Source organism: Lynx rufus, unplaced genomic scaffold (genome assembly GCF_022079265.1).
Source record: "Lynx rufus isolate CCGP_SWC_20201006 ecotype Redwood Valley unplaced genomic scaffold, mLynRuf1.p SCAF_8, whole genome shotgun sequence".
NCBI lineage: Eukaryota > Metazoa > Chordata > Mammalia > Carnivora > Felidae > Lynx > Lynx rufus.
The window spans coordinates 103523931-103536472 of NW_025814896.1; the positions used below are offsets into that span (position 1 = coordinate 103523931).

Sequence of the window (12542 nt, forward strand, 5' to 3'; positions counted from 1 at the left end):
TTTATTTTGAGAGAGAGAGAGAAAATGAGCAGGGGAGGGGCAGAGGGGGGCAGGTAGAGAGAGAATCCTAAGCAGGCTCCTTGCTGTCAGCACAGAGCCCAACATGGGGCTCAAACTCACAAACCGTGCGATCATGACCTGGGCCAAAAACCAAGGGTCGGTTGCTTAACTGACTGAGCTGCCCAGGTGCCCCACTTTTCAGTCTTTTGAAACAATGAAAAAAAATGGTAGGTAGTGGAGGGACAGTGGACACTGGAAGGATTTCCCTCACTGTTTTCTCACCATGGGCCTCTCAGAACCAAAACAATGGAAGAGTTTAGCTTTTTCTACTCTTCAATTTTTCTACTTTCAGTATTTCTAAAGAATTTCCCCTGAATGTTACCATTCTACGTTTTACTTAATATTACCATTCAAATATTTTTTCCTAATATTACCCTTCCCACATTTTATCCTAATATCAAGCATTCAGTTTTTAATTTTTATTACATTTATTTATTTTTGAGAGACAGAGTGCAAGCGGGGGAGGGTCAGAGAGACAGGGAGACACAGAATCCAAAGCAGGCTCCAGACTCTGAGCCATCAGCACAGAGCCTGATGCGGGGCTTGAACTCATGAACCGTTGAGATCGTGACCTGAGCTGAAGTCGGAGGCTCAACTGACTGAGCCACCCAGGCGCCCCTCAAGCATTCAGTTTTTAAATGGGTGTGGTTTTGAACTGAACTGGGGGAGTTAGAAGTCAGATAACATTGTTAGAGAGACTGCACAGATTTGGTACATAGGTTCAATTACTTATTAAGATCTATGTTACTAGCAGTCCTGCCAGGAAAGGACACTGCTCATTGTAATGCCTGTGAATGCCACAATGCCCCCACATAACTGAATCAAACTTTTCACATACATCCTTCCAGAAGACTTCCTATCTTCCCTTTCATTTCCTACTCCTCCACCTGAGACACAGCCTGTGCAAAGCTGGAAACACGAAGGATGACAAGATAAAAGCAAAGTAAGCTCTCCTAAACCTGTCTTCAGTCCCTACACACAGCTACTTCCAACCCTCCCCACCTCTTGGTCTTGTGACTTTCAGAATTCCCCCAAATACCAAATTCTCTCCTCTCCGGTGCTACACTCATGGACTCTATCTATTTATTTCCATCCTCAATGATGATCCAGACCAGCCCATTGCTATGCTAGGCATTTGAAAAAAGGCTGCAAAGAAGTTAACCTTAAGTTACAACCTAAAAGGAATTTTTAAACAAAGACAGAAACAAATACATACAAAATTCATATAGACACACACAAAAATATACTATTTGATATAACGCTTCTTTTTTTCTTCCCCACTTCTAATAATCCTACTGTATATCACCGTCCAAGTATCTATTCTTTTCAGGCTTACTAGAACTTGTATACATTTGATTTAAAGACAAATAAAGTGACTTACTGTAGATCCTTCCTGGTTGGAAACATTTCTGATATTTGTAATTAGTTCCTTATTCTGGAAAAACAAATAACATAATTCCATTTTATATTGCTGCATTTCTATGGGGGAAAAGCTGTCTTAACAATCATGAAAAAAATATGTTATGAGAAAAGTAAAGATTTGAAAACTAAACACCAGAGAACACATCTCTTTGTAGCCCAAACATGAGTAACAAAATCCTGCTTTTGAAAAAAATTTAAAAAAAAGTTTTTTTAATCTATTTATTTTTGAGAGACAGAGAGTCAGATGCAAGTGGGGGAAGGAACAGAGGGAGAGGGAGACACAGAATCTGAAACAGACTCCAGGCTCTGAACTGTCAGCACAGAGCCCAACATGGGGCTCAAAATTCATAAACCTCAAGTTCATGACCTGAGCCGAAGTCAGACGCTCAACCAACTGAGCCACCCAGGCGCCCCATTGAAAAATTATTTTTTAAATCAAGATAGTGGCTACCTTTGGTGGGGAAGGTATCAGGAACTAAAAGGGGAGTCTAGGTGCTAAAATATTCTGTACTTGATCTGGGCCTATACTGGTGTGTTCAGGTTCTGAAAATTCATCAAGCCATCCACTTCTGATATGTACACTTTACATTTATCACACCTCAATACACATTTTAAGAACCCTTTACTATTTTTACCAAAGATATATTTTCATTTCAGAATTTACAGAACAAAAATAAGATAAAATGACCACAGCCTCACAACTCATGGATGAGTGCTATCAACATTTTGGGATCTAATATTCCAGACAGAGAGGGAAGTAAGTGCATAAGGGAGGGGACAGTGTTCAAGTAGGTTAAGTGTGATAAGTCAAGAAGGCTGGCAGACCTTTGGTAAGACTAAGAGACCACCAGATCTCACATGGAGGTCACTGGAAACCTTGACTAGCTGTTCTGATGGAGTAATGGGGGCAAAGGTAGGACTGGAGTGGAAACAAGAGAGAGTGACAGATGAACTGACAACAGATCAGGATAGGAAGACAAAAGGGCTCTTTTTCAAGAGTGTTGCTGCAAAGGGGTACAAAGAAATGGAAGAACGGTGCCAGTACCTTACTTATTACCTACTACCACACATTCAAAAGAACTTAACCTAAAAATAACTAATTAAGCACCTTTCTTTTATCAAAATGTTGACAGAATAGAATGTAAGTTACTACTTGTATTCAGTGGGAGTACAGTAAATTCTACTTTGACATGACAACACATATACTCACATTCAATGAGGGAAACACCTGTAAGTCACTGTTGCAATTTACGTTTTCATATTTTGTTGTCCAACATTCAACGTTCTTGAAATAATGACCACAAAAGTCTTCATCAACGCTAGGTTCATGTTTTTGTGATAGCTCCTCCTACTCAAGGCAAAATTCTGGGTTATAATTTGTTTCCACGCTTCTTACTCAGGAAGATAAGTAAAACTTAACATCTAAATGATATCAAAGATTTATTCAGTTTGGAGCACTTAAAAACACGCAGAACAAAATACTGAAAAGAAAAACATTTTTAAGTGTTTTTTTAATGTTTATTTTTGAGAGAGAGATGGGGAGGGTGGGGGAGGGGCAGAGAGAGAGAGAGGGAGACACAGAATCTGAAACAGGCTCTAGACTCGGAGCTGTCAGCACAGAGCCCCACGCGAGGCTCAAACTCACGAACTGTGAGATCATGACCTGAGCCAAAGTCAGATGCTTAACCGACTGTGCCACTTAGGCGTCCCAAGAAAAATGTTTTAAATATAATTTTAAGTATGATGAAGTTATCATGACATGTTAGCCATTCCAATATGCTCAGATACAGTAACACATAATGCAAGCATAATCTTACAGGAAGAAAGGTGATACGGTATTATCGCAGGAGATGGTTCACGGAGAAATAAAAAATATTTTGTCCTGAGGCTACTTTCATTTTATCCCATGTATAAAAAGATTTTACAAAGAAAAGCAGCATTTAACAATAAGGAAAGATAGGGGCGCCTGGGTGGCTCAGTCGGTTAAACCTCCGACTTCAGCTCAGGTCATGATCTCGCGGTCCGTGAGTTTGAGCCCTGCGTCGGGCTCTGGGCTGATGGCTCAGAGCCTGGAGCCTGCTTCTGATTCTGTGTCTCCCTCTCTCTCTGCCCCTCCCCCATTCATGCTCTGTCTCTCTCTGTCTCAAAAATAAATAAACGTTAAAAAAAAATTAACAATAAGGAAAGATAAACCAAAGACAGATGAATAAAACCAGGCTCCTAATGGCAGCTTCTAGTCATCAATAAAAGGTTAAGTTGGCTTCGACTGGCCAGTAGGAAACAGTCTGAGCCAAATAAATACAAAATAGTAACAGATTATAACCCATCTAACAAAGTAAAATTCAATGAGTCCATGCTGATGACTGACTGACTGACAGGTAAGACAAGAGGAAAAGAACAGGCTCATCTTCATGGAAGAATGTTAACAAAGCAGAAGGAAATATGGAATTAGAAAATCACCACTAAGCATTATCAGAGCAATAGCTGATACATCAGGCAAGAGTCAAAGGATGTTCAGACAAGAACTGATGAAAAATCAGGATATTCACACACAAGTACAAAAGTACTTCTTTACAAGTTATTGTTAACAACAAAGAGAACAGTCATAACTCTACAGTGGAGAAACCTGGCAGAAATGTCCTTAACCAACAGATCAGAAGTTATCATTACCAAAAATGGGACAAACCCGAATTCTTTGGTACTCCTGCCAAAAATATAACCAGAATCTAATCAAGAGGAAACATCAGAAGTGCTGGAACTGAGGGACATTTTATAAAAATAAGTGGCTTGTATACTTCAAATATATCAATCAGTGTCATATCGTGAAAGACAAAAAACAAAAACAAAAACAAAACAAAACACTATAGAAATGCACTGTGACCCTAGATTGGATCTTGTACCAGGAAAAAAAATATAACAACAAACTGCCAAAAAGGATGTTTTGGGAACACCGGCAAAACTTTAATAAGATCTGTTTGTTAGATAATAATTTTGTATCAATGTTAAATTCCCTCAATTTTATCACTGCACTGTGCAAGCTAAGTGAACACCTTTGTTCTTAGGAAACACACTGAAGTATTTAATTTTTTTTTTAACATTTATTTATTTTTGAGAGACAGAGAGAGGCAGAGCATGAGCAGGGGAGGGGGAGAGAGAGAGAGGGAGACACAGAATCTGAAGCAGGCTCCAGGCTCTGAGCTGTCAGCACAGAGCCTGACGCGGGCTCAAACTCACGAACTGCGAGACCACGACCTGAGCTGAAGTCAGATGCTCAACCAACTGAGTCACCCAGACATCCCAGGACACACTGAAGTATTTAGTATGTAGGGGTAAAATAACAGGGAATAAAGTCACAAAGGCAATATTTGAGGACAATGGCACCTTTCACCCCAAATGGAAAGACGATACAGATAAAAGTATGGAAATGCACACGATTCATGCTAGGAGCACACAAACAACAGATAAGCCGTGAAGGAAATGACTGTGAGCAACCATCAGGAGACCTGTCACAGGAGAACACCTTGCTGAGCCCAGTGGACCCTGCAGGGGAAGAAGAAACCCAGTGGGGCCTCTTTCCTCTTCTTACACCCTCCCCCTTCTTTCCTTGGCAGGGGCGGGTGGGGGGGGTCTCCTTTCCCCTCACCTCTTTGGGAGATTTACTTCTACTCACTAAAGCTACCTGACTTCACTAAAGTTCTAGGTGTCCTGTCACTAATTTTTTGAATGAAGTAAAACTTTCACATTTCTTTCTTAAACTATGTTGATTTTTATTTGTATGTGACCCACAACATCTTTATCTACAGTTCCTACATGATTGATTTAAATATTTACTAACATTTCTCTCAAGACAAAAAAGAAACTAAAAGATTTGTTTCCTTCTCAGGAGGTATATACTTTGATAAAATTAAAACATTTCTTGGGGCGCCTGGGTGGCGCAGTCAGTTGAGCGTCCGACTTCAGCCAGGTCACGATCTCGTGGTCCGTGAGTTTGAGCCCCGCGTCAGGCTCTGGGCTGATGGCTCAGAGCCTGGAGCCTGTTTCCGATTCTGTGTCTCCCTCTCTCTCTGCCCCTCCCCCGTTCATGCTCTGTCTCTCTCTGTCCCAAAAATAAATAAAACGTTGAAAAAAAAAAAAAAACAAACAAAAACCAAACAAACATTTCTTGCCTAAGTCCCAAAATAAATCTGTGGCACTTTTAAAACTACAATCCACATTTCTGGCCTCCTCACCTGATGAGCTAATAAATCTTTATACTCATAATTTTTTCCTTCATACCTTTACATACCTTAAAAATTTGCATTTTACTTACCTCCAGCTTAGAATATTCATTCTGACAGGTATGATACTTCAAATACCACTCGATGGTAAACTTCACAGGCCCAGAACAACTGAATGACTTAACTGTTTAGAAAAAAGAAAGTCTTATTGTACAACAATCCTATATGTACTCCTATGTAAGCTTTCAGGTTTCAAGAATGCAACTTAAAATAGGTTACTATAATGAAACAATGAATAAAATATTACCTAATTTCTCCCCAAAATCACTGCAAAATGAGATAAGTTCATTAAATTAAATTATTATAGTTAACCAAATACTATTCATTTAATCTGTACGTTAAATCCAGCATTAAAATCAACTGAGTAACGGAATATGCTAAGTCACTGCTCACCGCACTCTAAACTCTTCTCTTCACTAACTTATTCATTCAAAAAATACTGAGTGAGCACCCCTTGTGTGCCAGAAAGAGACATAATGGTAAACGAAAACAACTCCTGTCCTTGATATTACAGGTATTGGGCAGGGGAGGAATAACAGTTAAATAGGCACCTTAGACAGAATAAGGGGCTGAGAACAGGGAGTCAGAGGAGCCCTGAGCAGGGCACCTAGCATAGTCTAGGAGGGCATAAAGAAGGGGTGCTGACAGGCTTACTGGTGGAGGAGACCTCTAATGTGAAGAGCAGGAGTTAGCTAGGTGATGAGGAGGGTGGAAACAGTATATGCAAATGCTCAGGGCAGGGTATGTGAGAGCAGGCATGAGTATGACCACCTGAAAATAGTTTGCTATGGTCAGAACACAGATTGGGGAAAGAGGGAAGAGCTGAAGCTGGAGTAGAGTGCTGGAGAAAAGTCATAAGGGGTACTATGCTTTGCTAAGGAGTTTTCCTTTATTCTGAATGTTACAAAGTAACACCAAATATTTCAGGTAGGAGGGTAACATGATTAGACAGACTGAAAAGGATTAAGTCTAGAATTAGGAAGAGCTCTTTTGGGAGTGTCATCACAACATGGCAGCTGGCTTCCCACAGAATAGGCCATCAGAGAGAAAGAGCAAAGAAGAAGCCACAGTATCTTTTATGACCTAGTTTCAGAAGTGATATGCCATTAGCTCTATCATATTTCTTGGTTAGACCAACCTTGATACAATATGGTAGGAGACTACATAAGGACATGAATACCAGGAGGATGGGATCACTGTGAACCAGAAGGGAACCACTGGTAACCAGAAGGAATCCAAACCGAGCCCCGAGACTGTAGTTCAAGAAGCTGAGGCTGGTAGAATTTCTGGGGGAGAATACTCAAGAGCTGGAACCTGCACAGAGAGAGAGTAAAAGAAATCTGGACAGAGATACTATTGAGCCTGCCTGCATGGCAGCCAGCCCATGCATAGAAAGCAGCCCAATCACTCTCAGAGGTCATACGGGGCTCGTAACTGTTTGAGTTTCCACTAGCAAGAGTGGAGGGGCCTCATTAAATATACCAAGCATTCAGGAGAAATGTAGCAGGGTCACATCTTAGAAGTGGTGCTAAGTTGGCCCTACAGTTAAAGCTACTCCAGATCTATCCTGAAAGAAATTAAACACAAAACTGGAAAAGATCAAACTCACCCAAAAGAAACTCAGCTGTCTGCCAGAACAAAGTCAAAGGAATACAACTATAAAATACAATTACAGCACTTAAGAAGCTAACATTCATGATATCCACCATCCAACCAAAACCCTAGACAGAAAAAGAAAAAACTAACTCATAATCATGATAGATTAGTCATTATGATAAAAATGGAAGGGACAAAGATGATTAGCAGAGAAGAATATTAAAGCTGTTATAAATATTTTCCATATGCTGAAAGATGTAAAGGAAAATATGAAAATATTGAGAAAGAAGATATTAAAAAACAAACTTCTAGAGATTAAAAAAATTACAATATCCAAGTAAGAAGTTCACTTTATGAGACTAACAGGAGATTAAATACTGGAGAAGAAAAGATCACTGAATTTGAAGACAAAGCAATAGAAAGATTCAAAATGAAGCACAGAAAGAGACTGAAAAAAAATTAACAAGGCCTCAGTGATCCGTGAGACAATATAAAGCAGTCTAACATATATGCAAATTGAGCCCCAGAGAGGGAGGACAGGGAAGTGGGGACAGAGTATCTAAATCCATAATCCAATGTAAAAGATGAGATTTTTTTCAGTGTGGATATCCAGTTGTTCCAGCATCATTTATTGAAAAGACTATTCTCTCTCTAAAGAATTATCTTGGCATCTTTGTTGAGAAGCAACTGACCTCATAAATGTGGGTTTATTTCTGGGCTCTCTGATCTTTTTTTTTTTAATTTTTTAATATTTATTTATTTTTGAAAGAGAGAGACAAAGCATGAGTGGAGGAGGGGCAGAGAGAGACAGAGACAGAATCTGAAGCAGACTCCAGGCTTTGAGGGGTCCGCACAGAGCCTGACATGGGGTTCAAACCCATGCACCATGAGAACATAACCTGAGCAGAAGTCGGACGCCTAACCCACTGAGCCACCCAGGCACCCCTCTGATCTGTTTCATTGTTCTATGTATCTATCCTTATGCTAGTACCACACTGCTACAGTTACTGAAGCTTTACGTAGGTTTTGAAATAAAATAGTAAAAGTCTTCCAACTTTGTTCTTTTTCTAAAATTGCTTTGGCTATTCTAGGTTCTTTGCACTTGCATATAAATTTTAGATACAGCTAGTCAATTTCTACATAAAAGTCAGCTTGGATTTTGATTGAAATTAGCTGAATTTATAGACCAATCTGGGGAAAACAGACAGTATAACGGTAGCTACAGAGTTTTCATAGATGTCTTTACCAGCTTAAGGAAGTTCCTTCTATTTCTAGTTTTCTAAGAGTTTTTATCATGAATGGGTGTTGAATTTTTTCAAATATTTTTCTGTACATATTGAGATGACTATATAGAATATTTCTTTTATTCTGTGTAGGGGGTGAATAACATTGAGAGATTTTCAGCAGCAATTCCACAAGACTACCTCTTGAATGGGCTACCAAAAGAGGGGTCACCTAAAGGAAAGTCAGATGTCTCATCTACCAAACGGCAGGGACACATATCCAAGGGACTAATTCTTAGATTTTTGCAGGCATTAAAATTGGTTCTGTGAGAACACAGAGCCTCATTCTCACTGCTTCATTACAACACCAATTTAGATGTATAATCTGGAATGTCCAATTACTGCTTCAAATGAACAGTAACTGTAAAGTGGTTGTGTAATGATTAACTCTCTCCCTTCAGCATGTCTTCCTGGATACCCAAAGGTGATGAAAGCTGCTTGATGAGCATGGCACCAGAATGAAGGCTCAGATGGATACTACGTCCACATCTATCAGCCACATGTCCTACCTACAGTCACAGCTCAAGAAGACCTCTCTCTCAGGGCGCCTGGGTGGCTCAGTCGATTAAGCGTCCGACTTCGGCTCAGGTCACGATCTCACCCTTCCTGAGTTCGAGACCTATGTCAGGCTTTGTGGTGACAGTTCAGAGCCTGAAGCCTGCTTCAGACCTGCGTCTCCCTCTTTTTCTGCCCCTCCCCTGCTCATACTCCATCTCTCTTTCTCTCTCTCAAAAATAAACATTAAAAAAAAAAAAAAGAAGACCTCTCTCTCATCGGTGCTACTAGACACTGTCTGCTTTACTTAACTAAACCCTCACATATATATTTTTTATGCTTTTACTGTTAACTGTCTTCTGCCTCATTCTTTCTTTAGATATATTAATACCACTGTCTTGAGTGTGGTCTACTCTTAGCTGATCTCAGATATTAGGTATGGTTTTTTAAAATCAGATTATGTGTTTCACTGGTCCATATCACTTTTTCCCCCCCATGTAATTTTTTTTTGTCTGCAACAGTCTCCTAAGTCTTACTTGTCTAGCCACTGAAATCTGAATTCACTAAAGCAGTTAGATGCCAATTTTTTTTCCCCTCACCCACCTTGGACTTCAATTTCCTCTTACCAAGTTGTTACCACCACTGATGATCTAGGATATCAATGAACTGCTTTGAACCACCTCTGCTGTCTAGCTAATGGCTGGACATACAGCAGAATCACCCAACAAATGACCTGAGCGTACTGTGATAGAGAAAAGGGGCATGGCTTTGGATCCCCAGGAAGCCAATTTGCTTTACTCAACAAAAAACTACTCCTTATGCCAAAACTTTAACCTTGGCAGCCAATTTACCTAGTCAAGTTACTGGAAACACTAAGAGGAGTTGGACCACAGTAAATATGATCTGCTGTAAATTCATCAAAAATACTGAAAACCTTGGGTGGCTCAGTTGGTTAAGTGTCTGACTTCGGTTCAAGTCATAATCTCAGGGTTCGTGAGTTTGAGCCCCTCATCGGGCTTGCTGCTGTCAGCTGAAAGCCCACTTTGGACCCTCTGTCTTCTTCTCTCTTTGCTCCTCCCAAAATAAAACACTAAAAAAAAAAAAAAAAAAATCTATAAAAATTTAAAAAAATATTTTGAAAACCTCAAGAGGTATGAGAACCTGGCAGTTCTCACACATTGGCATTTACATAGAGAACATAGTCCCTAACAAATAAGTTCACTTTCATAAGCTCTAAAATCCTAATTAAAATGTTAGTATGTAGTAATTTTTACTGTATTCTATGGTGATGGATATATTTATAAAAATTTCAGGGGCATAAAGGCTTTACCACAATCACGACATTTCATATACTCATAAAAGGAATTCATCTAGTTTTAAAAGCTGGGATTCAGAGTCAAATTTTACAGAAGCCTACTTTATTACACATTAATTTTAATTTTTAAAGAACGATTCATATTACATTTTTTGAGACAGGATCAGAGAAATGCATTCTTGAAAATAACCAAGTCTTCACTGAAACAAAAGAAACCCTGAAAATTTTAGAACCACTTAAAAACAAGTATTTAGCCTAGTTTAAAATATATATTAGTTTTAGTAACATATCAGTTTCTGTTATATTACATGAGGTTATTCATTTATAATGTACTGTTATGTTAATATTACTAGTTTATTGTACTTACCAGAAAACCTGATTTCTGTAGAGTTAAACACAGTTTTCCTAAATATCAAAGGTCCTGATTTCTAAAATGAAAACACAAGGAAATACAGAATAATCTAGTTAAAATTTTTTTCTCTATTCAGGAGTACAGTTTTACCCTGGAGAATATACAGTTCTAACTCTTGCACTCCTGTGACCAGAGTGATTTTTTAAAAATAATTTTTAAGTAATTTTTAAAAAATTAAAATAATTTTAAAAATCTGGTCATATCACCCACTTGCTTAAAATCCTGTTCCATGTATCTAACTCTCTACTAGGCTCCGGAATGCCCCTGCCTCTAGCATCACAGCGGGGGCCAGCATCACACAGAGAGTCAGGGCTGCTGCCTGCACCATCGCTGCCGCTCGGACAGGGGTCCTACCTGTGCATCTGCAGTTGCTCTCGCGATACTGGTATGAATGTACTTTTGATAAAACAACCATGCTTCTCCCTAACTGTGTCTTACAACAGACCGATTCTTACTGCCACTTATAGGTCCCTGCATAGTCAAAGTCCTGCCCACCTGTTTTAGCACCTTTCTCTCAGTGCTTCAAAAGCAGGATACTCCTTCCTGCCCTCAGGAACCTGAAAATTGACTGAAAAAACCCTTCCCTGTCACTTTCCTCATCTTGTTAGTGACTTCTTACCCTTCTCAGCCCAGTTCAAGAGTCCCTTCCTCAGGAAGTCTTCCTTGACGCTCCACACCAGGCCAGGCCTTCCCTTCCATGATCTCTAGGACCCATCCTTCACAACCCTTGCCACAACTAAAACGAAATGATCTATCACTTAGTTATTTAATGAATGCCCTCACCAAGAATAAAAATGCTGTGAGAAGGGATTGTGTTCAATGAACAAGTGGTTAGGAACGAAAGAAAAAGGCTGATGACAGACAGCTCTTTCTTGATAGCCTCCCACCCCAACACAGTTTCAACAACAAAACCCCCAGCCCAGTCCCCTCCTCTGAGCTCCGGATCTGCCTACCCAACCGCCTCAAGGTCATGTCCACGAGGATGTTCAACAGACATTCCACACTAACCTGTCCTAAACCAGATACAGTCCTCTCTGCTCCTCGCCAACTCTTCCTACACTGCCCGTGTTGGCTGCAGGTGATGCCATCTTCAGTCACCTCAGCCTTGGCTCCTTCCAGTCTCTCACCTCCATTGCCCAATCCCCCAAAGCATGCCTACTTGATCTCACAAACACTTCCCAAATGTAGCTCTTCCTCTCCATCCCTGCCACCACTGCTCCAATTCAGGCTCTCAACATCTTCTGCCTACAGTTCTGCAATAGCTGGTATTTCTGCCCCAGATCTGAGCCTATAATTCATCCTGATATAGCAGCCGCAGTGACTGGTACTTATGTCTAAAATCCTTAATGGCTCTCCCTCATTCACACCCAAAATTTGTTCCTGGTGGCCTACTCCAACCTTTAAATGGGGTTTCTGTGAATCAGCAGGACCCTTTCGAAAAAAGTTTTGAATTAGGTGACATGATAAAAAGATGGATTCTGGCTTCACATTTCAAAAAAGGAGACCTGGCAATTCTGTGCCTACACCGCCATATAATATCCACCTGCTGGAGCCGAATGGTAGCTGCCCTCTTCAGAAGAAGCATGTAATCTGTAGTCCACCGCTCTCCCCAGCATCCCCTCCAGTCCTAAATCTAGCTCACTGCACTAAATATCACTGGCCTCAGACCCTGCAGGTCCTGG

At 40.2% G+C, this 12542-nt stretch overlaps 1 protein-coding gene across 3 annotated transcripts in view; it reads right to left on the reverse strand.

Moving 5' to 3' along the window:
- The window catches only part of TMEM87B (transmembrane protein 87B), a 50534-nt gene that overhangs the window by 35785 nt on the left and 2207 nt on the right, over positions 1–12542 (reverse strand). For all 3 annotated transcript variants that reach the window (XM_047068050.1, XM_047068048.1, XM_047068049.1), the window contains exons 2-5: positions 10816–10876; positions 5792–5883; positions 2693–2830; positions 1442–1495 (exon numbers count right to left, since the gene is read on the reverse strand). In XM_047068050.1, the coding sequence (XP_046924006.1) occupies positions 1442–1495; positions 2693–2830; positions 5792–5883; positions 10816–10876 (345 nt within the window). The remainder of the gene's footprint in view (positions 1–1441; positions 1496–2692; positions 2831–5791; positions 5884–10815; positions 10877–12542) is intronic.